At 40.1% G+C, this 25852-nt stretch overlaps 1 protein-coding gene across 1 annotated transcript in view; it reads left to right on the top strand.

Annotated features, from left to right (window-relative positions):
- Positions 1 to 25852, top strand: part of DAG1 (dystroglycan 1) — a 96203-nt gene that overhangs the window by 50872 nt on the left and 19479 nt on the right. Inside the window, exon 2 of the mRNA XM_063292019.1 lies at positions 3640 to 4024. Coding sequence (XP_063148089.1) covers positions 3746 to 4024 — 279 coding nt within the window. The 5' untranslated portion in view covers positions 3640 to 3745. The remainder of the gene's footprint in view (positions 1 to 3639; positions 4025 to 25852) is intronic.

The raw sequence follows: 25852 nt of genomic DNA, 5'->3' as shown, positions 1-25852 counted from the left end.
ATGTCCATTGACTCCAAGTGCTGCAGATAAGTAATATCTGTCATTTTTTAAAACTTATACTGCCATCTGCAGAGTACTTCTGAGTGTAGCTAATCTCCATAAATACTCTGACATGTTGGTTAGCTAGCTAGTTAAGTGTGACTATTACAGCTAGCTCAGAAATCATACTCCAAGGGTGTTCATTGGTGATTCCTTAAATTGGAGAGTTGGGTGCCAGTCCTGGAGTAATGGTGTATGAGATTGACCTTGGGAGACAGGAGGGAGAGCCACAGACTGAACAACTGGCCTGTAAAAGATAATCTTGGCCCACAGAAGGAGGGAGGGCATGGGAAACGTTTCAGAAGGGACCCTCCCTAGTTTTCCAGAGAGTAAAAGAAAAGGAGGGGAGAAATACTTTCAATCTTGCAAGATTCTGTTAATGTGACCTTACAGTAAAGCTTGAGCTGATTCTCTTGGTTGTGCCTCTTGTCTGGACTACGTCAAAGGGCTAATACCTGGATCCTCTGTTCTTCAGTATTTTCAGTAATGACTTGGATGAGGGAGGTGGAATGCTTACCATATCTGCAGATGATCTGTTACTGTGGATGCATATGTTAATGAGATCTGACTGAGTGAGTGGTGGCTCTGTTAAGCATATTATGGGAATAGGGTCAAAAGGTGCTCACCAGTTGTTCCTTATCAAGTTGGAGCTATATATTGATTGAGGTGCCATAAAGTTTAGGGCCTGAATGGCTTGGATGAAGAGGTAGAAGGAATGGTTGCCAGGTTTACTGATAATACAACATTGGGTTAGATAGCTAATTGTCTAAAAGATAAGAATAAAATTCAAAATTATCGTGCTGGGGTAGACAAATGAAATTTAACAGAGACGAGTGTAAAGACAAAACAGACTAAGGAAAGAAGAATCAAATGCACAGGTATAGAATGGGGATACCTGGCTTGATAATGGTATTTATGAAAAAGATCTTGGAATAATAGTTAACTGAAAACTGAATATGAGCCAAAAAATGTGGCTACAAAAAAGGCAAAAGGAATTTTAGTCTGTATCAGAGAACTGTAACATAAAACACGGGAAGTAGCAGTTCCACCTTATTCTGCCTTGGACAGTTTACACCTTGAGTATTGTTTCTAGTTCTGAACACCACACTTCAAAAACCCAAAAGGAAGTTACACAGAAGATCAAGACCTGTTCTCTCTCATTCCAGAGCAACAAACAGAATAATGAATTATTTATTTATTTATCTATCTATCTATCTATCAAATGTCTGTCACTGCCCATCTCTCCCAAAAAGGATTATAATATAATGCAATTATATTATAAGTTAATGCAGACAGGTTCCAATTAAACATTAGCTTGGTAGTGGAACTAAGTACCCAGAGAAGGTGCTTTTGGGTTAATTGTGCCTAATCATACTGCCATAGGAGGAGTCAGTGGATACTTCCAATAATAGTTATGTTTATATTTTGCATTGTCTGATACTGCCTAGAAAATGGTATTTTCTCAGTATTACTACTTTTCAACCAGTGCTTTTACGAAGCTCGCTATTTAGTGCTCTTTTTAAACAGAACCTCTCAAGATAATAACCATCCTCTCTCCAATAATGTAAGAAAATATTAAATACAGTAGAATCTCGGTTAACTGGAACTCAAGCAACCGGCATTCTCAAGCAAACAGCAAAAAAATGAAGAAATAATACGTTAAATAAAAATTTAAATAAAATCAATAGTTAGCCGAAAGATAAGTTTAAACTTGGCACGCCATGCCACGCTGATCAGATCCCCCTCCAGCAGAAAGGCAAGCCCAAACCTGGCTCTCCGCACCAACCCAAGCCCCCCAGCAGAAAGGCAAGTCCAAACCTGGCTCTCCGCACCAACCCAACCCCCCCCCCCAGCAGAAAGGCAAGTCCAAACCCAGAGCACTGCGCCAATCCCCCTCCAGCAGAAAGGCAAGTCTAAACCCACGTTTTTAAAGGTAAGCCCAAACCCATCCCTCTGCTAGAAAGGGACTGGACCGGCTCGCCAAGCCCAAACCCACCCACCCCTCTGCCAGAAAGGGATCGGCCAATCCCTCCATAGCAGAAAGGCAAGTCCAAATTTGGTGCGCCTACTTTTAATAGTAACCCTCAAGCAACTTGAAACTACATTTATCCGGCATCTACCAATCCCCACGGGTGCCGGTTAACCGAGATTCTATTGTAGTGACCATTAATATTCACATGAAATATGAAACTTTGGCTCAGATGCTTGCTTATACACTGGAATACATTTCTGAAATCTAAGCTATAAGTTATTCTTCCATGTTGGTCCAAAGTTTGACATCATCCACACATAGGACCAACTTCTTCAAGTTCATTGGGTTGATGTGTCTTATGAAGAATTTTTATGTGAAGTACTGACGTAACAGCTGTAGATAAACTTCAGGAAACAACTTGTTTAGTGGTGTTGAAAGTTTGGGTTTTATCAGTGCAAATATTAGTCTAATTTATAATTTACACATGATGTGAATTGTTCTGAATCTTGTATTTTACATGAGTGTTTTAAAATTGATTAAAAGCATCCACAAATAGTATACCAAATCCTGTATAGCTTTGTATTATCTCTGTGTTACTCTGTACATTTCTGTGTATAATAAAATGTAAATATCTATTATCTCTTAGCTACACTGTGCATTTTAAATACCCATACTTACTTGGAATTACTGCAGTACCAAAAGGAAAGTGGGAGGATAGCCAATTTTAAGACGCTTCCTGGTCAGAGGTTACTTAGTAGTGATTTGTGGTTATACATTCATGACTATGGCATGCAGAGTGAGGATTTGAGGGCTAAGTTTCAGAAGCAGTACTGCCATCGCTTCTGATATACAAAGTTCATTATGTGTAGATGTCAGCAGACTTTTGTCATAATTGCCACAGGAAGTTTTTGGTTTTTCAGAGGGATCCTACACTATACATATTTGTCAAAATAAACATATGCAGTTCTGCAATACAACATAGTGGGTTAAGGATTACATAGAACTTTGCCCGACAAGGAAGAAAGGCTCTCCAGCTGTCCAGATTGTGATTTGACGGTTTGCAAGCGTAGTGTGGAGAAGAGCTCAAAATAGTGGGAATAATTCTGTCTTTCACTACAAATGGTCTTTCAGTCTGATAACTAAAATATAAAATTCTTGCACAAGTGCACTTCTGTTTTCTTGAAAGGTCATCTGGTTCCATGATAACTTCTCAATTCATTTTTTCCTTTATTTAGATTATTGTGATTCATTAAGAATATTCATGCAGAGGGGAAGAGTAAATATCCTGGGAACTTCTGATACTGAAACTGCTAAAACTAGGGTGGCATGGACCTGATTAAAGATCTAAATTAAAACCTCTGGGAGTTCCTTTAAGAGCAGGATACAAGTTGGATAAGCAAGTATAGGTGAGAAAGATCTGTTCTTTCCTACACTGGACATCCATCTGTGCTGAATCACAGGTGTAAAATTTGAAAAGCAAGGACCTAAGGCAGGCTGCTTAACTTCAACTGTTGAAAGATTTCATGTACTAACTAGCTGATAAAATGAATCAAAGAAAGCTTTAATTAATTATCTTCACTTGCTGATCAACTTTGTGTGTGTTCTTCTTTCAGGAATCAAGGCTGCAGCAATGAATCTGGTGTGAAGACTTTTTGATTAAGCAACTTTATATAGGTTGTTGGCTCTGGGCCTATTTTCCTGGCTAGAAGAATATACTTGATACGTGCAGTTATAATGAATCCTGGATTTGTACAACTACCCCCAGTATTGGGGAGGACTTTGCTGGTTCTGACAGTGATTACTTCTGCTAAGTGCCATTGGCCCAGTGAAGCCTCAGAAGTTGTACGGGATTGGGAACATCAGTTAGAAGCCTCCATGCATTTGGTGCTTTCGGACCTCCGTGAGAGTGCACCGGCGGTGGTGGGGATTCCAGACAGCTCTGCTGTAGTAGGCCGCACCTTCAGAGTCACCATCCCTACAGACCTTATAGCTTCCAATGGAGAGGTTATCCAGGTGAGAACTTGAGGTGTTGATTGTTTATTTGATTGGATTTATTTATAACACTTATATAGTCTCCCATCTCACTCTGGGCAGCTTACATGATTAAAAACAAGCAAATCCACCAAACATATCCCCCCACCCCTAACTTCCAAGGATAAACTATTAACCATCAACAGTAGCAGAGCTCATCTCTACTCTGACCCAAATACCTGGGGAAACAGCCAGGTCTTCAATGCCTTGTGAAAGGCTAACAGGGTTGGGGCCATCTAAATCTCTCTCTGTGTGTATGTGTAATAATTTTGAGGTGCAGGAGGAAGAGCAGCAACCAAAACAGTGGTCAAATAAAAGAAATCTGAGTCCAAGCCAGAACTGTAAACCTGACAGTCTCAGATGGGACCCTTCCTAGTTGTCACAAAGGTAAAAGAAGGGAGGGGGGAAGTGCATTGAGAGTTGTAAGATTGATGTCAGCCCTTCAAGGTAGACCAGACTAGGACACCAAAGTCATGCATGCTAACACTTTTGCTTTAAGGTTATAGTAACAGAATCTTGCAAGTCAGTGCTATTCCACAGGGCAGGTACTTCCACTGAGAAAGCATGACTGTGGGATCCAACAAGATATTTAATAGAAGGGATCTGGAGCATGCACTCTCTGCTAGAACTGGTGAGGTAGGCAGAAGCAATAGGAGAAAGGTGGTCCTGCAAGTAGCCTGGCCCTGTGCCATAGAAGGCTTTATAGGTAATAACCAGCACCTTGATTTGTACCCAGAAGCCTACTGGGAGCCAGTGCAGCTTGTGGAGCAGTGGTGTTACATGGGCATAATGAGAAACACCAAAAGCTGCCTGTACCGCTGCATTCTGGACCAGCTGCAGCTTCCAAGTGCAGCCTCATGCAGATCACATTATAGTAGTCTAATCAAGAGATGAGTAAGGTATGAGTCAATATAAGCAAGGCCTCCAGGCATGGGCACAATTGATACACAATATGAACCTTGTAAAAGCCCGCCAGCCATGGCTGTCACCTGCTCTTTGAGCAGGAGCTGAGAGTCCAGGAGGACCCCCAAATTATGCACCAGGAAAGTGTACTCCCTTACAGAGTTAAAGATATAAAATCCCTGGAACCAGGGAGCCTTAAAACCCAGAGTGACTCTATCTTACCAGGGTTGAGCCAAAGCCTTTTCTCCCCCATCCAGAGCCTCACAGCCTCCAGGCACTGGGAAAGGACCTTGACAGCATTGCTTGGTCAGTCCAGGTAGGAGATGTATAACTGGGTATCATCAGCGTACTGATGGTTCCACACCCCATGCCTCCAGATGACCTTACCCAGCAGCTTCATATACTGTGGTGCTTAAAAGTTTGTGAGCCCTTTTGAATTTTCAGTATTTCTGCATAAATATATGTGATCTGTTCTCCACACAAGTTCTAAAACTAGATAAAGAGAACCCAATTAAACAAATGAGTCAAAAACTTTATAGATCCACTTATTTATTGAGGAAAATGATCCAAAGCTATATGATTGTGGCAAAATTGATGTGCCTTGTCAGGCATAACTTTATTATATAATTCTCCAGTGGGAGAAATTGGTGGTGATGCTTGACATTTCTTCTAGTGGTGCTCCCATAGCCAACCTACCTGGGTCTCTTATTTTCTTTTTGTACTGTCAGACAAAGAGTTAATTGCACCTATAACAGAAAGGTCATCATTATAGCAAGATGAACTTGGAATCATTTATGAGATACAAGTGGTTTCCCAGACCATAAATAACTATGAAGCACTCCTCACTCTGTCACTTCTTCTTTCTTGCCCTTTCTCCTCTTCTATTTTTTCCAACAAAGAGCCACTTATTATTCTGGTAATAAAAAGTAAGAGTCCTTTTAGAGTGACTGATTACATTAGAATTGTGAGACTTACACATGAAACATATGAATTTGTCAACTTGAAAATTTAATAAAAACATAAAGCTTGTCTGACTATACAATTTCTAAACAGAAAATTCAGAAGTGGTCGTTATTTTATATTGTATTACATAAAAGCTTCTTGGCATGCTAGTCAACTGTCTCATTATGCCTCAACACAAACTGGCAGCAAGAGATTACACTCACTCTATTTTCATTCTTTTGACTCTCAGAACACAATCTGAAGTACAGCTACTGGAGCCTCATTTTCAATTTGAGTGCAGTTGTTGTTTCATTGCCCTTTTACTTGGCCAGCAATATTGTCCATGCTGTTCATAGAAAGCCAGATGGGTGTTACCTTACAGCTTAAAGCTTTTAGTTACAGGTGCTACTGAAAATTGCCATTAGCAGGCAAGAATATGCTTGCAATCTGCTAAGTGATTTCCAAGATGTAAAGAAATGGCTTTCCTCTTTCCCTTTTAAGCTATTTACACTTATGCACTGAGATGCTCTGAAGTTTTCAGATGGAATGAATTACAGGCAAGTGGGAGAGATATTAATCTTGAACAACTTCAGAGGCTTTACTGTAGAACTGACTGAATTTCTGTGTAAGATGAGAGCACCATAAGAAACTTCACATACCAGCCTGATTTCTAGGTAATCCACTTCTCAAAAGGAATAAAATCTACTATTTGGATTTGCTGTCTTATATTTTATTCAACTTGCCTTATGCAGCATTCATGGAATTTTAAAACAGAAAGACCCCTGAGATCAAATAGTTAGGGTCCATAAACTGCATAATAGGTACTTGTGAAGAGACAGATCTGCTTTGATGAAGTGATTCAGGCCATGGAGGCACCCCGATTCATGTCAGTGAAATAATGAGACCTCGTGATTCTTCTTGAAGTAGCCAGTGCAAGGGGAGAAGATTCCTCTCAGTCTTTTCTCTTAATGTTAGCTGAAATGCAGCTGCCCAGTCTGAGAAGCCTGGCAGGAAAATGCTCAGTTGTCTTCTGCAGCATGAGCTCTGCAAGAGAATGCTGAGCAGGGCTCTGAAGCTGACCAAAGCTTCACTTCACTGTCGAGTACAAGAGGACCATGTTTGTTTGGTGAAGCAGCTTTAAAAGAGTTGCTTTATTTTGCCAAAGTTTCAAACAAAACAAAGTACTTGTTCAAAGCTTTGCACAGCAGCACAGCATAACAGAGGCAAGTTGAAAGAATACTTTTATTACTCGTCAAGCATTGTAAAGATTCCATTCCTTTTTTTAATGCTACAAGGAACAAAACAAGCTTTAACTTCTAAGTTTCAAGGAGTAACTTCTTTTCCACTTTCTTTGGGTAATTGATCAGTCTTAATTTCTGGACCCATGCAGATCTTTGTTGGATTAGCTCTTAGCTGCTTTGAACTCTTGAACATGCTTAACACCTTTAATCTTGTGACATCCTAACACTCTAAAAATTTTGACTGGATTTGTTAATTCTCCTTTGTAAGCAAGGGAATAAAAATTACTAGCTCATAGAAATTTCTGTTACCTCAGGCACACCAAATTAGTAGGGTTTGCCTCTATTAAATCCCATATTCTGAGCAGAATTGATTACTTAATGATGAGGTAGGATCCCCTTGAAGAACAGAGTTATTTGCAAGCTTTTGTGAATGATTCGACACTTTGGCTACTTCCAAAATGCAGATGCTCTAGCTGCAAAAAAATGTGTCATTCTTCTGTAAATGATCAACTGTGACTGCAGGTCTACTTTCTGTTCATCTCAGAGCCATGTAGGTGCTACGCTTCATTTTTCTGTAAAATTGTTTTACTTCTCCATATTGCAGGATGTGGTGAGATAGAATGAAGGGACAGAAAAGAATTAGAGTCAGTGACTGACTAGTGAATTGTGATTTTTTTAAAGGATTCTTTTGCTTGTATATACTGAACAATGATGATAAGTGTCCATTACAATCCATCAGGGTATTGGGGTTTTTTTAAGAGACCATAGGAAATCATTGGAATATTTGGGGGTTATCTCCAATTGAAAATGCTTATTAGTTGTGGATTGTTTTGTTTCATTCAAAACCGTTCAGAAATCAACACACTTTTTTATAAATAATTATCTTCCCAGCAAATGGAACTTAATTCTGTCTAAAACCAACAAATACCCACACCAGTGATTCAGTAACAATGTACATTTCTTATCACAGGTTACCTTTACAGTGTCTGCAGTTTTCATCAGTACTACATATCCTAAAGGATTAATGAATGCTTTTTTAACCACTGCCAAAATTTGTAAAGACTCGGCACAAAACTCCTCAATCTTTCTGTTTGAAATTTTATAGGATTTTAAGAGCAATTAATTCCTCCACATTCCATGCAGTTATGTTCCCAAGAAATGATGTTACACATGCCCTTCTTGCAGAAAATAAAGAATTTCAGCTCTAAAGACCCTACATCTGTTTCTCTGAAATTGGGAAATGCTCATCCTCCACAGTCTAATAGTGCTACATATCTCACTCCATAAAAACAAATTCTTATTTTAGTCATATGGAGACACAAGTCTTCTCTCTGAGCAAACCCTGAGGTAAAACATGTAGCCTTGAGCTTGAGTTCAAGATGAAGTGATCTCTGTCTGAGTCAAATCTTATGGCCGGTGTACACCCTTATTAGTTTGCATTACACCATTGGAAAGAAAGAAGAAAAATACCCTATATCTGTTTTAGCAAAATTGCCCCTTTGATCTCTTTACTGCGGGTAGCCAGATAAATGGTACTTTCAATTCTGCATTATTTTCGCTCCAGGCTCACAGTCCACTTTAAAATGGCTTCTTTTTCCCTGCAAGTATTTTAAGGACTGTGTTACTTTTCAGCCAAAAGTGTGCCATGTAGCACGGAACAGGAAAACAATCTAATAAATAGGCTATTGCCTTCCTCCCTAGTCTCGTTATTATTACTCAGTGATTCTGCAGAGCAAAATGTAACAGAAATACCATAATAAACTTCCAGATTTAGGCTTACTACATCAGACAGGGGAATTAGTTCCTAATAAATAGAAAAAAGCTGTTAAGGTTGGTAGTAGTGACTATAATACAACATAGTTAAAAAGAATTTGAGAGGCTTTTTGTTAGTTTTCTCCTATTGTAATAAGGAGTAAAACAAGCCTTGGTAATTTGTATTCCTATAAGAGTAGATAGTAGGATAGATGAGTCTGGATATGTGCTGGATATAGGTCCATTGTGTGGTTCTGTGTCCTGTAATGAAGTAGAAGTGTAGATATTTTGTTTCGCTTTTTTTTCCTTTTGGCTTCTTAGTCCGTGTGTTTCAACCTTTCCACAGTGGGAAGATGTTGACCCATACACGTAACAGGTGCACAGATGTCATTATGACCTGTCCAAGGCGAAACCAAATCCTATCTATTGAATAAGCTCATTCACCAAATGACTACATAAATGGTGTTTTTTGTGACCAATGAACCATTTCACAATAAATCTGAACATTGCTGCTTTGTGTGCTCAAACAGGACCTTTTTTTTCAGAGTCTGATAACTTTCACCATCTGCTCAGAACACGTTTTAACAGTTTTATTCTTAAGAAGATTTCATCCCATAAATAAGATCTGAGGAGTTTTGTTAAAAGAAGCCGAACATGGTTTGTTAATCAGTTCAGCCTGTCCCAAATAATACAATAGCTGTGCCAAGAAGAGGATTCTTCTGGAGCATTGACATGTGCTGAGTAATTGCCATTTATGTTTTTCTCTTCTGGCCTTCTGTGATGAAAATTGACATGGACTTTTAACTGAACATGAACTCTAAATTAGGGACCAAGTGATATAAGAAACATTTCTCTTAAAGCTTTGTGCTAGTAAAATGAATGTAGTTCAGCAGATTGCCTGCTAAGGAATGGGCTTGGTATTGTGCATATCTAATTCTGTAGTAAGATGATGATGCTTGTCCCAGCATCTGTGGACTTCTGGGAAAAGGACACCTGAATATAACTGCCATATTAAGGAACTCGGAGTAGTTTCTCGCTTGTGAGATCTTCTGTGCCTTTTAGTTTGAGGGATTTGGGCCTTTTAACTTGTAGTTTTCAGGCTTAGAAGGTATGACTCTGTCTAATTATAAACTGATTTCTCAGACTGAATAATTCCTTGTCTCAACATTTTACTCAAATGGCTTTGTGAAGCACTGAATTATAAAAGATGTGAAGGTAGCCAGTGAGTAACGGTATGCATCTGTGTATGGTCTGGATAAAGGTTACTGATTCTGCTCCCAATTCAGACCTCAGAATATCTGCTGACTATAGGAAATAGCAGCAAGTACAAAGCCTAAAGTCAATAAGCATCTGGTGCAAATGTCTAAGCGGTTGTTTTTCCCTTTTTCCTTTTTGCTTGTACAGAGGTCATGGATATTGAAGTGTTCTCTTTCAAAATGTGATATCCTGCCCTGGGTTTTTGTCAATAAAATAGGAACAGGCAACAGTCTCAGTTGTAGTCCAAGTGCTTGTATCATTCACCAGGAATAGACAATTGAATTGTTTTTAGACTTGCAACATTTCCTTATGAAAGAAGCATTTCATTCAACAGTCAGTGTTTTGCTGTGACTACCCAGTGAAATTACTGGCATGCTCTGCAGTACAAGAGGGGAAATCTTTGAATAGTTGCTTTATAATGAACGTGGGCACATCTGGAAATGAAGGCGTTATAGTGGGAGTGATAGAATGGTATTAGCTGGAACATCTGGTGAACTGAACAATGCTGTCTCACAGAGAAGTTGTTATGGACAGCAACAACGAGTGTTTTCTCAGTATAAATTTCTGTATCTTTTTCTGTTACCTAAATCTGATCAAATATTTAATATATATGGTTGAAATTTTGCTCAGTGTTTCCATTCTCAGAAAATTCCAGCTTCATTATACTGCATATATTGAGTATATTTATTTGAAACAAAACAATCATACCATAAACATAATACTTGGAATTAGTATAATACTATATTGTGTCAACATTCAGGCAAGCTTGTTCAATCTTTTTAATGTAATTATAATGCACTTCATAATACATGCTTCATAAATACCAATTAAGTTGTGGATGTCTTAACTCCCTCTAGTGGCTAAATATATGTTCCTGGTTGTTTCAAGAAGAAGTCATACTTAATATTCATCAGTTTACATTTTCAGCATTTACGCAAAACTTCTTAGCATCTCTGTCTATATTTGTTATTTTCCATTATAATTATATTACATATTTTCTTAAATTTCTGGCCTTTTGAATTTGGTTCTGTTAAAGCCCATCATCAGTAAGTCCAACACTGATTAATGGTTTGAGATGGCTTTGAAATACATTGGCTTTAGGTCTGGGTACAGTCAGGGAAATTCTCCTTCAAATACAATAAATGAAATTCATTTTTAGCAAATATGGTGGTGGCAGCAATTGTTACTAGTGTAGGTTTATTTAAAAAGAGTATAAAATAATGATGGTGGAAAATAGCTTTCTTAATAGTAAATGTTCCATATCACATACTAGTTAATACTAATTCCATACTACTAAATTATGCTTAGCAACATCATACACTTTTTATGAGTGTCCCAGTGTATTTAGCTATTGAAGACTTTATGGACTTTTGATCTCACCCTGTCCTATGAAGTTGTGATGCTTCATAGGACATAGTATTGTATTATAGGAGCTTTGGAAAATTAGTAATACACTTCTCATCCTTGATTTTACCAAACCAAAATGGCTTCAGCTTTCAGGAGTTCTATCAGTATTGCAGCCAAATATGGTTAGATTCAGTTGCTTGTGCTGCTTTGCTGTTAGAAAAGGAGGGGGTAAACATATTACTTTGTGCTTAGAAGGCACAGTCAGAAATCTTGTTCTGTAACATCAAAGAGAATCAGTCACTGATTAAGGCCCAGCAGCACCAAAATCCTTACATTTCCTGGAATCCCACTTCAGTTCTTGATAGTAAATGCTGTCATATTCTGCAGGGATCATGTCTTAGTCTGTTCCAGCAAAAATAAAGAACTTGTGACATTTTAAGAACTAGCAAATTTATTACTGCATAAGCTTTTGTAGATTGCAATCCATAAAATCTTGTGTCATAATAAATATTAGTATTTAAGGCTCCACAAATCTCAATATTTTTGCTCTATTCTAGAGCTGTGTGTGTGTGAGCAACCAGACTTTAAGTTAAGGATAGGTCACTTTTTAGTTAGTGGATTATTTCAGCATATAGTGGGAATGATTGTCATGGCAGCTATGAGCAGTCGTAAAAAACCCATTTTTTAAATGACAAACTGGCAAGCTTTATCCCCCAGAAAGCTACCCAACTTACCTTTGTCCTTTTTCTTGGCATGTGGGCACGTTTCCGCATAAAGCCACCTACCATTTTAATTTTATTTATTTATGTACATTAATTTATTGTTGCCATTTATATGCTGCTCAACTCCCAAAATACTCTTTGTGTGAGACGATGATAGAGGCAGGCATTTTGCAGGATGGCAGTTTTTCATTTAATTTTTTTTTAATTATTTTGTTTCTAAAATTAAAAGATTTTTTAAAAAATGAATGAAGACAGCGGGGTCATAGAAACTGAAATGTGCCAAAGGAAATGTCCAAGGATACCAGATTCCTGCTGTCTCAGTTACATTGGTGGGGAATTAAAATCTAAGCGAAGTCAGTGAAGCAGTACAAATTACACAAGATGTTCACCACATTCAACCATGGGAATAAGCTGCAGCTTCTTAATACAGGCACAAATAGTGGAGCACCGTGGCTTCTTGTAGTCCTTATAATCGCTGGAGCACAAGAAAGGTGATTGGGGGATTTTGTTTCGTTTCATTGTTCTCTTTGAACTCTGAACTGATCAATCTGAGGTTTGAGTTTTGTGAAACAAAATTAGCTTCATAACACATAATTTGGGAAAGAGCAGTAAAGGGGGTATGTGCTCAAGTTTAAGGCTGACCTAGGTTCTTTTAAATAAATCTGGGTTTACTACACATATCATAATATAATGATTATGGCATAAAGGGACAGTATATTCGAACCGTGTTCTTCTGGCTCAGCTAGGAATTTTCATTTTCCATTCTTACCCTGTTCAATGTGAAATTCTTGCCAGCAGTTTGTATGTTCTGCAGTTTGAATAACCTATCTATTATGACATTCTACAACTCCATTATACTGTATATCTCACTGTTGTTGATGTTCACAGGAAAGTTCACAGCAATTTTATTTTTATTTTATTTATTTTATTTATTTTATTTATTTTATTTTATTTTATTTTATTTTATTTTATTTTATTTATTGCTGCCCATCAAGCATTTTATTCTCTGTGTCTTGGGACAATGCTAGTATTGCTTAGTGAAACATTTTGGGCTCTTGTTTCTTTTTTTTCCCCACCACTAATATTAAAATTCATGTCCAAAAGTTTTTGCCCACTGTGGATGTTACCAATCGATGCAATATCCTTGTGATTACAGTGTGGTTACATAAATTTGCAGAGGTAACTGCCGACCATTGATCGATAACCCTAACCCATTTGGTGGGGAAAAAAGTTAGACAGCCAAAATAAGTGGACATAATCAATTGGTGCACAAAAGTCACTAGCAGGCAAAGACATTTTGGTGGGCAAAAAAGGAACAAGAGCCCATTTTGGTATTAGTAATCATAATTCACAGGTTAAAACTGATATTAGTTCTATCAAGGAGACCTAAGAATATTTCTTGGAAGAGTTGGGGGGCGGGATCCAAAGCAAGAATAGAAGGGCTCTACAGGAAATGTTTCAAAACTGTTACTTTCTGTTAAAAGAGGTGTTACAAATTACTGTCTGGAAGAGTGGCCAAATTCCTGCATCTGCCATATTCACTTTTTGTCTTACTTTGTATCTGTGAACAAGCATAGATAAATAGTAAGTATGCATTTAAATTTGCAGAAAGCTGTCATGTTTAACTCTGTACCATGTGATGGCTTCTGTTCACTTAGGGATTCACTGAAACATACAATTTGGTCAGGAGTGCCTACTTTTTTCCATGCAGCTATGTCTACACATAACTGCAAATAGATTTGCTTTAGTAAATACTGAGAGCTCCAATATTCATATATGTAAACAATTGTAGATTTAATGTTCTTATTGCACTAAATGCTTGGCTTCTAAAAGCTATTGTATGTAGTGCTTGTCTTAAAAAGACAGTTGTATATAGAATCTGCCTGTACATAACTTGAATAAAATGCAAGAATTTGAAGAATAAATATAAAAATGATTGTATTTTTCTAAGATTAGAAATAGATTAGAGATCTAGCTTGCATAAAATAATGGAGGCATGCTTGGGATAAAGCTAGACTTTGGTTGCACTTGTTGTGTACTGACCAAAATGTGCCAGAACTAACCAATGCTGTCTTTGTTGTTCCCAGGGAATGCTGCATGGAGCACAAGTACAGCTATGGCTACTAATCTAGCCTTCATTTTCTCTGTCTTACTAAAAAGTGTCATGTGAAAGTCTTGATTGAACAAATCCATAATGGGTGGCAGAGGTAAATATCTGGTCGAATCTTGTGGAGTGGAATTGAGGACATGCAGAGTAGTGAAGATTATGAATGAAAGTGAAAGAATCTATGTCAGAGTATGAATTGGTAACATCTAGGTTATTATGGGTATATATGAATGAAAAAAATCTATACACTGATTATACTGTAGTTGCATATTTTCAGTGAATGGCATTAATGGAAGACTTGGAACTGAGCTTTGGGAAAAATTACACAACATTCTGAAGAGAAGTAAATTCCAGGAGACGAAAGTTATTCTGTTAGGTAAAATGAATTGATGGATGGGAATGAGACAAGAAAGTAGAGAACAGTTTGTGCCATTTGTAGATCCAAGAATGAGAGAGAATGGTGATGGTCTGATGAGTAACTGTTCATTAGATCAATCATTAAAATGTGTTTTAATCATTAGTCTGCTCATATGCATGCATGGAAAAGGAATCTAGAAGCCTAGCTAATTTGAATATGATGAAAGGTTGAGAGAATTAGTGAAGTATAAAAGGGTAATTTTTTGATGGGGTAGGTCTTGGGGAAAATGGACATAGAAAAAGATGTGAAATAAACTACAGAAGGATTGCAGGAACAGAAGGTACAAGTCCTGTATAAAAAAAGCTTTAGAATATAGATTAATGTCCCAACAGTATGAATGGAAAGTGGAAGTAAGGAAGTGCAAATGGAAGCTGCTTGGACACAGTAAAAAGAATGATGCTACAGAGTGCCACAGAAATGTGTGCTGATAGGAAGTATGAAAAAGGATGCCCAATAGAATGATAAAAGAGTCTCTAGATGAGAAAAAATGTGTGTAAGAGAATGATTGCTGCAAAAAGTAAGCAAGAGGGAAAGTTTGTATATTGTGTATATAAAGAGAATTACAAAGAATATTGTTAAAGAGAGGAATGTGAACAGTTAGGATTAATAGAGGTAGAAAACCGCAGAGCAATTTTAATGGAAATAATTTTGAAAATGAGTGAAGGGGGCTAAGTAAGAAGCCTCAGCAAAATAAATGGAATTGAAAATAAAAAAGAAATGATTTGAGATGAAAATAAATTAGGAATTGCTAGAATTTGAGTGTTTTAGAGATTTATATGGAATGATATTTATATGTTGAAGAGTAGAATTGAAACAAATGCTTTAAATGGTAGTGTCCAAGTAAAAAAAATGATGAAAAGGAAATATGAGGAATGAAGGCTGCTCTTGTTCCTGACAATTGGAGAATACTATTATTGTTCCCATATGCAAAGAGAAAGGTAGCAAGACTGAATGCAAAAACTACAGGGTGATTAGTTTTTATGTGTGCCTAAAAAGGTGTTTGGCAGAATTCTGACTGAAAGTGGTATATAGACGTGGTAAAAGCCAGGATAGTTTGCAGAGGTCAGGGATGTGTGTGTGGTAAACAAGAAAGATGTTTAAGAATGAATTGAATACGAACTGACAACAAAAGTGAGTAACCTGTATGAAAGAAGTGTGTTGAGGTAGTTTGGTCATGTGGGGAGAATGAATGAGGATATGAATGAGGAGATAACTGAAAAACAAGTATGAAGAAAGAGTGAATGGTCCGGAGGAAGGGAAAAACCAAGGAAGTTGTGAATGAATGGAATTGATGAGATCCTCAAAAAGAGAGGGGTGAAAAGTTTAAACAATAAAAATCAATGTATGAACAGTGTATGGAAACAAGGATAGTTTGAATATAGAAAGAAGTAGAGAGGTATAGTGAATCATGTAGAAGTCAATCCCTTTAATTTGTTTTTGCTTATTATTATTACTACTCTTTTTCTGTACTTTGCATAATGTTGCTTATTCCAAAAGGAAATAACATGATGAGTATGTATATAGTAACTATAGTAAGCCTGTTTTAGGGTTTACATTACAATTTACTTGTGCTTTCCACTGAAAATAGTGGGAAAGATCCAGCTGTGTAATTGGATGGAAGGCAGTCTCCTTAAAACATTCAGGGGCCACATATATAAATCCACATGATTTGAGATAAATCCAAGTCCTAGTTATTGTGATTATATTCTGAATTCTGATAACTTTTCTTGGCATGACTTACGGAAACACCATCTTCTGTAAAAACATCTTAAGATATACTTATTTGTAATTATACCCAATAATTCAAAATGAAAGCAGGCTTTTTCCATTTGAGGAGATCTATCTGTCTTGCCTGAAATGGCAATATTCAGAGACTTGTTTTTGATAGGTCCAGTGCTGCTTGCCCAGTAACTGCTTCTCAGATTGTTCAGGGTTTTGCATTTCATAGAATATCCATTTGTGATAACTGGTGCTGCAGTGATTATATAGTGGCATTACTGCTTTTGAATTTGTGTAATACCTTATTATTTTTTGTTATCCTTTAGCCCTTTGTGGTCTCTCAAATTCCATGTTCTGCTTTGTGGTGACCTTTATTAGGAAGCCACCTCCCTGAAACTCTGCTGTCTCTGGCACCAGCACGTTTAGAATTAGTTGGAAATTTGATAATAGCAAGGCTCCTCTGTTCTTCCAGATCAAATTCACAAACTGCAACAGCAGCAAAGCTAGCTTGCAAAGGTTGCAATAATAGGCTTAGCTGTTCTAGCGTTTGTCTAGAAACCCAAGGACCATCATAAACTGAGGGACCGTCATTAAAATGGACTATTCAGTATTAATCCCCATGCTGTGTGCTTCCCTACAACATTTGAGAGTTTCATCCTTTAAAGGAGCAAGTAGCTGTATTCCTTTTCAGAAGATATGCTTGTGATTTAAGGTAGCAGACACAGGACATCATACTATGGAACACCCCACCCACCCACCTTCACATCCTCTGCTAGACTCATGAAGTTTGGGGCATTTGCCTATAAAGGGAAACCTGTCAACCACATGTAGGCTTTTCCTAGTGTCTGGATGATGTAATCGTGGAACTGGTAGGGGCCGTGTGGGTCTGTTTTTCATGGGAACAAAACCCTAAGAACATTCAGGCTGAATACATTGAATAAGAAATAGAGTAATACTGGTTTGTGATTTATTTATTTATCAAATTTATGTATTTATCAAATTTATATGGCCGTCCATCTCACAAGAAGTGACTCTGGGCAGTGTACAATAAAAAAATATAAAACATATTAAAATGGGCATGTCAAACACAGTCATATTAAAAAAAGGTTTTTAAAAAAACACACAAGAGATTCAGTCAGCAATGGAGCCACCTCAAGATCTCACCGGTCCCCTGAGATCCCCAGATCTGATGACAGAGCCAGGTCTTGAGGGACTTCCAGAAAATGAGGGGTGGAGCTGACCTCACTTCGGGGGATGGATGTTCTATAAGGAGGGCATCACAGCAGAGAAGGCCCACCTCAGGCTCACCAAGTGAAGTTCCCTGAGAGACCTGCAGCATGCCTCTCTTGCTGGATCTGATGGGACTGGCAGATGTAATCGGGGAGAGGCAGTCCCTCAAATAACCGGGCCCCATGCCATGAAGGGCTTTAAAGGTCAAAACCAGCACCTAGAATTGCAACCAGAAGCAGACTGGCAACCAATGCAACTCACAGAGCAGAGGCATAACACGTGCTGTTCTAGAAGCACACATAACTGCCTGCACCGCTGCACTTTGCTCCAGCTGAAGCTTCCAGATACTCTTCAAGGGGCGCCCCCTGGATTACTGTAATGCACTAATCCAATTGGGAGGTGACTAGAGCATGAGTAACTTTGAGCAGAGCCCCCCAGTCTAGGAATGGGTGTAACTGGCAGACAACACAAAGCTGTGCAAAGGTCCTCCTAGCCACAACTGCCACCTGCTCTTCAGGCAGGAGTTGTGAGTCCAGGAGGACCCCCGGATTGTGCACTGGGTCTGTCTGGGACCGTACAACGCCATCCAGCACCAAAGATGGCATAGTTCTAGAACCAGCAGGCCCCCAAACCCAAAGCCACTCAGTCTTGTCAGAGTTCAGCTGAAGCCTGTTGTTCCCCATCCAGACCCTCATAGCCTCCAGACATCAGGATAAGACATCCATAGCATTGCTTAATTCACCAGGGGCAGAAATGTATAATTGGGTATCATCAGCATACTGACAATACCTTACCCCATGGCAATGGCTGATCTCACCCAACAGCCTTGTGTAGAGGTTAAATAGGAGAGAGCTCTGAACCCTGTGGCTGTCATGAGTACTGATGGCGAGCAGGAGGGGGCCTCTATCCAGGGGGGAAAACGCATGCGTAGTACCGAGGAATTAAGCAGCTATTCAAAGAGACACAGATACAGACCCGCCTTAACTTTTGGGATTTATATGTCTGGGTTTTCCCACACTTCTTCAGTTTGTTAGGATTTTCTGTCTTATGTAGCAGTAATAAACACTAGAGACCTATTCCTCGTCTCAGCGTGATTCCTGACTGTTAGGACAGTGGCACCCCACACAGTAGGGGACACAGGCAATCTCCTCCCCAATCTTCACTGACTGGAATTGACCCTGGAGAAAGGAGGTGACTTCAGCAAAGGATCGTTACCTTGTGGTGCTGGAGCTTGAGCACCTCAATGATGCCATGAGCTAAACCATGAAGGGCCACCCAAGACGGGAAGGTCATGACAGAGAGACTAATTGCGATCCCTGGGGAAGGTAATGGCAACCCACCCCAGTATTCTTGCCATGAAAACTAAATGGATCACTACAACCAGAGATATATCAGTATACCATCGGAAGATGAGACCCCCAGGTCGGAAGATGGTCAACATGCTACTGGGGAGGAACAGAGGATGAGTTCAACTAGCCCCAGGCGTGATGACGCAGCTAGCTCAAAGCCGAAAGGACAGCTAGCGGCCGACGGTGCTGGTGGTGAACGGCAAATCCGATGTTCTAAGGATCAACACACCATTGGAACCTGGCATGTAAGATCTATGAGCCAGGGCAAATTGGATGTGGTTGTTGGTGAGATGTCAAGATTAAAGATAGACATTTTGAGCGTCAGTGAACTGAAATGGACTGGAATGGGCCACTTCACATCAAATGACCACCAGATCTACTACTGTGGACAAGAGGACCACAGAAGAAATGGAGTAGCCTTCATAATTAATAGTCAAGTGGCTAAAGCAGTGCTTGGATACAATCCAAAAAACGACAGAATGATCTCAATTCGAATTCAGGGCAAGCCATCTAACATCACAGTGATCCAAATATACGCCCCAACCACAAATGCTGAAGAAGCTGAAGTAGAGCAGTTCTATGAGGATCTGCAGCACCTGCTGGACAACACGCCTAAAAGAGATGTTATTTTCATCACGGGAGAATGGAATGCTAAGGTGGGCAGTCAAATGACACCTGGAATTACAGGTAAGCATGGCCTGGGAGAACAAAACGAAGCACAACATAGGCTGATAAAATTTTGCCAAGACAACTCACTCTGCATAACAAACACTCTCTTCCAACAACCTAAGAGACGGCTTTATACATGGACTTCCCCAGATGGACAACACCGAAATCAGATTGACTACATCCTTTGCAGCCAAAGGTGGCGGACATCTATACAGTCAGTAAAAACAAGACCTGGAGCTGACTGTAGTTCCGATCACGAACTTCTTCTTGCACAATTTAGGATCAGACTAAAGAGATTAGGGAAGACCCACAGATCAGCTAGATATGAGCTCACTAATATTCCTAAGGAATATGCAGTGGAGGTGAAGAATAGATTTAAGGGACTGGACTTATTAGATAGGGTCCCAGAAGAACTATGGCCAGAAGTTCGCAACATTGTTCAGGAGGCGGCAACAAAATACATCCCAAAGAAAGAGAAAACCAAGAAGGCAAAATGGCTGTCTGCTGAGACACTAGAAGTAGCCCAAGAAAGAAGGAAAGCAAAAGGCAACAGTGATAGGGGGAGATATGCCCAATTAAATGCAAAATTCCAGAGGTTAGCCAGAAGAGATAAGGGATTATTTTTAAACAAGCAATGCGCAGAAGATGTAAGAAGACAATAGAATAGGAAGGACAAGAGACCTCTTCCAGAAAATTAGAAACATTGGAGGCAAATTCCAGGCCAAAATGGGTATGATCAAAAACAAACATTGCAAGGACCTAACAAAAGAAGAAGAAGAGATCAAGAAAAGGTGGCAAGAATATACAGAAGACCTGTATAGGAAGGATAACAATATTGGGGATAGCTTTGACGGTGTAGTCAGTGAGCTAGAGCCAGACATCCTGAAGAGTGAGGTTGAGTGGGCCTCAAGAAGCATTGCTAATAACAAGGCAGCAGGAGACGACGGCATCCCAGCTGAACTGTTCAAAATCTTGCAAGATGATGCTGTCAAGGTAATGCATGCTATATGCCAGCAAATTTGGAAAACACAAGAATGGCCATCAGACTGGAAAAAATCAACTTACATCCCCATACCAAAAAAGGGAAACACGAAAGAATGTTCAAACTATCGAACAGTGGCACTCATTTCACATGCCAGTAAGGTAATGCTCAAGATCCTGCAAGGTAGACGTCAGCAGTTCATGGAGCGAGAATTGCCAGATGTACAAGCTGGGTTTAGAAAAGGCAGAGGAACTAGGGACCAAATTGCCAATATCCGATGAATAATGGAAAAAGCCAGGGAGTTTTAGAAAAACATCTATTTCTGTTTTATTGACTATTCTAAAGCCTTTGACTGTGTGGACCATAACAAATGGTGGCAAGTTCTTAGTGGTATGGGGATACCAAGTCATCTTGTATGCCTCCTGAAGAATCTGTATAACGACCAAATAGCAACAGTAAGAACAGACCACGGAACAATGGACTGGTTTAAGATTGGGAAAGGAGTACGGCAGGGCTGTATCCTCTCACCCTACCTATTCAACTTGTACGCAGAACACATCATGCGACATGCTGGGCTTGAGGAATCCAAGGCTGGAGTTAAAATCGCTGGAAGAAACATTAACAATCTCAGATATGCAGATGATACCACTTTGATGGCTGAAAGCGAAGAGGAACTGAGGAGCCTTATGATGAAGGTGAAAGAAGAAAGTGCAAAAGCTGGCTTGCAGCTAAACCTCAAAAAAACCAAGATTATGGCAACCAGCTTGATTGATAACTGGCAAATAGAGGGAGAAAATGTAGAAGCAGTGAAAGACTTTGTATTTCTAGGTGCAAAGATTACTGCGCATGCTGACTGCAGTCAGGAAATCAGAAGACGCTTAATCCTTGGGAGAAGAGCAATGACAAATCTCGATAAAATAGTTAAGAGCAGAGACATCACACTGACAACAAAGGTCCGCATAGTCAAAGCAATGGTGTTCCCCATAGTAACATATGGCTGCGAGAGCTGGACCATAAGGAAGGCTGAGCGAAGGAAGATCGATGCTTTTGAACTGTGGTGTTGGAGGAAAATTCTGAGAGTGCCTTGGACTGCAAGAAGATCAAACCAGTCCATCCTCCAGGAAATAAAGCCAGTCTGCTCACTTGAGGGAATGATATTAAAGTCCAAACTGAAATACTTTGGCCACATCATGAGAAGACAGGACACCCTGGAGAAGATGCTGATGCTAGGGAGAGTGGAGGGCAAAAGGAAGAGGGGCCGACCAAGGGCAAGGTGGATGGATGATATTCTAGAGGTGATGAACTCGTCCCTGGGGGAGCTGGGGGTGTTGACGACCGACAGGAAGCTCTGGCATGGGCTGGTCCATGAAGTCACGAAGAGTCGGAAGCGACTAAACGAATAAACAACAAAGGAGGTGAACCAGCACAACACAATGCTGCCCACCCGCAATCCCTGAAGTTGATCCAGAAGGATACCATGGTCAATGGTATCAAAAGCCAATGAGAGGTCAAGTAGGGCAAGGATGTATGCACAACCTCCATCCCGCCCTCACCAGACATCATCTAAAAGTGCGACCAATGCTGTTTCTGTCCCATACTATATTGATATTACATTTTCCATATTTTGTACTCAGCTCTTCAGCTGATAGGATTCACAAAGTGTTTCTATATAATCAATGCAAATCTAGATCAATAAATAGCACTCATTAAACATTGAAGACTAGACAATCAAATTGGCAAAGCAACTTTAAAAGAAGACACAAATACTGTTTGCTCAAGCTTTTTCAAGTTTGATCCTGATGCTAAAACCAAGACAGACCTGGGTATATTTTGGAAGAAAGGGAGTTCTACAAATCAGACTGTAACAGCCTAAAAGTCCCTGACAACACTGTGGTTACCACCTGTCTTTCTGCAATTGGCAGGGAAATGTCAAGTGAGATCTCTGTGATTGATGTGGATAGCAACTGAGATTCATGCAAGAGATAGCAGTGCTTCAGATAACTTCTTTGAATTGTGCTCAGAAATGGGCCTGTAGCCATAATATGTTCCATATGTGGCATGTCCAGTTGATTACCACAGCTAAAGCTTCTTGTAGAATCAAAAAGGATTTGTATTGGTGAACAATCCAGCTGTTGCAGTTCATAGATGAAGCAACCTTTTATGGGAAAGAAGATGCAGCCTTGATGACTGTTTGGTGATTAAGAAAGCCAAAATACTTATCCTGATTTTCTTCCAGGATGAGCATTGTCAACTCTTTCCTTCAATTCTTTTTTTTTATAGCTTCCAAATATCTAAAGACTTAGTTCAGAACTTTTAATGCTCAAGTCTCTTGTTGCACAGGAACAAACAATTTGCTTGTGCTTAGAGTTTATTCTTTGGATTTTTTAAAGAGCTTTTCAAAAGCTCTTTAACAGTAGCAATCCGTATAGCAGCCTTCACCACCTTGACATCTTCCAGACATGGTTGAGTATGTCTTCTGTCATTTCCACTCAACATATTTTCTGAGGTAATAAGAGAGGAGTTGTAGTCTAATACATTTAGAGTGCATATAGTTTGGGAAGGTTCTACAATAATGTATAGTAATATTTAAGAATCCTACATGTTGCCTAGTTTTAGTGTTCTCCCTTTGATTGGCTTTCTTTTTCTGCCTGTTTTTAGCAATCCTATTCAGCATCAGCTCTTAATAGGCACTTTCTAATCTTAATATGCCATCTAGGCCAGTATAAAAATACAAGTACACCCTTCAGTTATATGATAGTTGGCTGTTGAAGTTAAAATGAAGTTTTAACCTTGGAATTTCTTCTAGCTCCTGCTATATATGACTAACACATACATATATCTGGAAATCTTCTGGATTTTTTGCTCCTAAAGGATGTTCTAGTTTTATACATAGGTGTCTGTGGAGGAGAGGCAAGTGATGAGAGGTATATCAGGACATAAATTCTTTCCCTTATACGCGTGCAACATTTATTTATTTATTTATTGAATCAAATTTTGCTACCACCCATCTCCCCCCAAGAGAGGGACTCTGGGCAGTTTACAACAAAGCTAAAAAAAATACAATAAAACTACAATAATACATAAAATATAAATATAAATACAAAATAGAAGTATAAAATAGAATCCAGATGGCAGTTAAAAGTTCTAATTCAATTCATGTATATATGAGGACCACTTTAAGGTGCCAGCCATCCACAAGAATGACCTCTCCCCTTCCTGCCCCAAGTGAGATGGCAGAACCAGGTCTTCAACTTTTTCTGGAAGGTCAGGAGAGGTGGGGCTTGCCTCACCTCTGGGGGAAAAATGTTCCAAGGGGCGGGAGCCACTGCAGAGAAGGCCCGCTTCCTGGACCCCGCCAGATGGCATTCCCTTGTAGACGGGGTCCTTAACATGCCCTCTCTGCATGACTGGGTGGGACAGATCAATGTAATAGGGGTGAGGTGGTCCCTCAGGTAACCTGGACCCATGCCATGTAGGGCTTTAAAGGTAATAACCAACACCTTGAAGTGGACCCAGAAGCAAACTGGCACCCAATGCAGCTCGTGCAGCAAAGATTTTACATGTGCCGATCTTGGGGAACCTAAAATTGCCCACATGGCCACATTCTGGACCAGCTGAAGCTTCCGGATACTCTTCAGGGGTAGCCCCATTTACAGCACATTGCAGTAGTCTATATGGGAGATGATTAGGGCATGAGTGACTGTTCAGAGGGCCTCCCACTCCAGGAAGGGGCATAACTGGCACACAACACGCAGTTGAGCAAAGGCCCTCCTGGCCACAACTGCCACCTGTACTTTGAGCAGGAGTCGCGAGTCCAGGAGGACCCCCAGATTCCGCACTGGATCTGTTTGGGGCAGTGCAACCCCATCCAGAGCTAAAGATGGTAAATTCCTGGATACTGAGGAGCCATTAACCCACAGCCACCCTGTCTTACCAGGGTTCAGCCGAAGCCTGTTGTTCCCCATCCAGACCCCCACAGCCCCCTAGGCACCGAGAGAGGGTGGTCACAGCATCACTTACCTCACCCAGGATGGAGATGTATAATTGGGTATCATCAGCATATTGATGATACCTCATCCTGTGGTGACAGATGATCTCACCCAGTGGTTTCATGTAGATGTTGAAAAGGAATGGAGAGAGTACTGAGCCCTGCAGCACCCCACAAAGAAGGGGCCGAGGGCTGGATCTCTCACTCCCTATCACCACCAATTGAGACTGGCCCTGGAGGAAGGAGGTGAACAAGCGCAAAGCCACGCCATCCACCCCCAACTCCGAGTCACCCCAAAAGGATACTATGGTCGATGGTATCAAAGCTGCTGAGAGGTCAAGAAGAGCAAGGATGGGCACACTGCCTCCATCCCGCTCCCGCCAGATATCATCCATAAGTGCAACCAAAATTGTTTCCATCCCATATCCAGGCCTGAAACCTGACTGGAAGGGGTCTAGATAATCTGTTTCATCCAGAATCCTCTGGAGCTGCAATGCCACCACCTTCTCAACCACCCTCCCCATAAAGGGGACATGGGAGACTGGACGAAAATTGTCCAGTACAGTAGGGTCCAGCGACGGTTTCTTGAAGGGGTATACCAGCACCTTCTTAAAGGCAACCAGGGACACCCCCTCTCTCAAGGATGTATTTACCATTGTCTGGACCCAACCACACATCACCCTAGCTGCCTTCACCAGCCAGGAGGGGCATGGATCTAATCAACAGGTGGTGGCATTTACAGTCTGGAGGACACTGTCCGCTTCCTCGGGTCCAACAGGACCAAACTGTTGCCAGATAACCTGGTAAGTACGTTCCCCAGGCATCTCCACAGACCATGCCTCACAGTTGGAGTCCAATTTGGAACAGATCCGTGCGATTTTATTCTGTAGATGCCTAGAAAACTCCTCTGCATGGCCCTCAAAAGGGATTGAGTGACCTTAAACAGAGCCGCTGGGTGGCATTCTGTGGACACAATAAGAGTGGAGAAATATTGACGTTTTGCCGCTCTTATCACAACAAGATAGGCCTTAATAGCGGCTCTAGCTTGTGTTCAGTCGGGTTCGGTCCTTGTTTTCTTTCAGCAGTGCTCTAGACGTCTCTTATTCCTCTTCAGAACCATGGAGAGTGTCAGGTTCAGTGGGAGAAGAGAGGCCGCACAGGCGCAATCCTGACCAAGGCCCCTG

This window comes from Candoia aspera, chromosome 2 (assembly GCF_035149785.1).
Source record: "Candoia aspera isolate rCanAsp1 chromosome 2, rCanAsp1.hap2, whole genome shotgun sequence".
Lineage (NCBI taxonomy): Eukaryota > Metazoa > Chordata > Lepidosauria > Squamata > Boidae > Candoia > Candoia aspera.
This window is presented reverse-complemented; position numbering and strand designations above follow the sequence as displayed.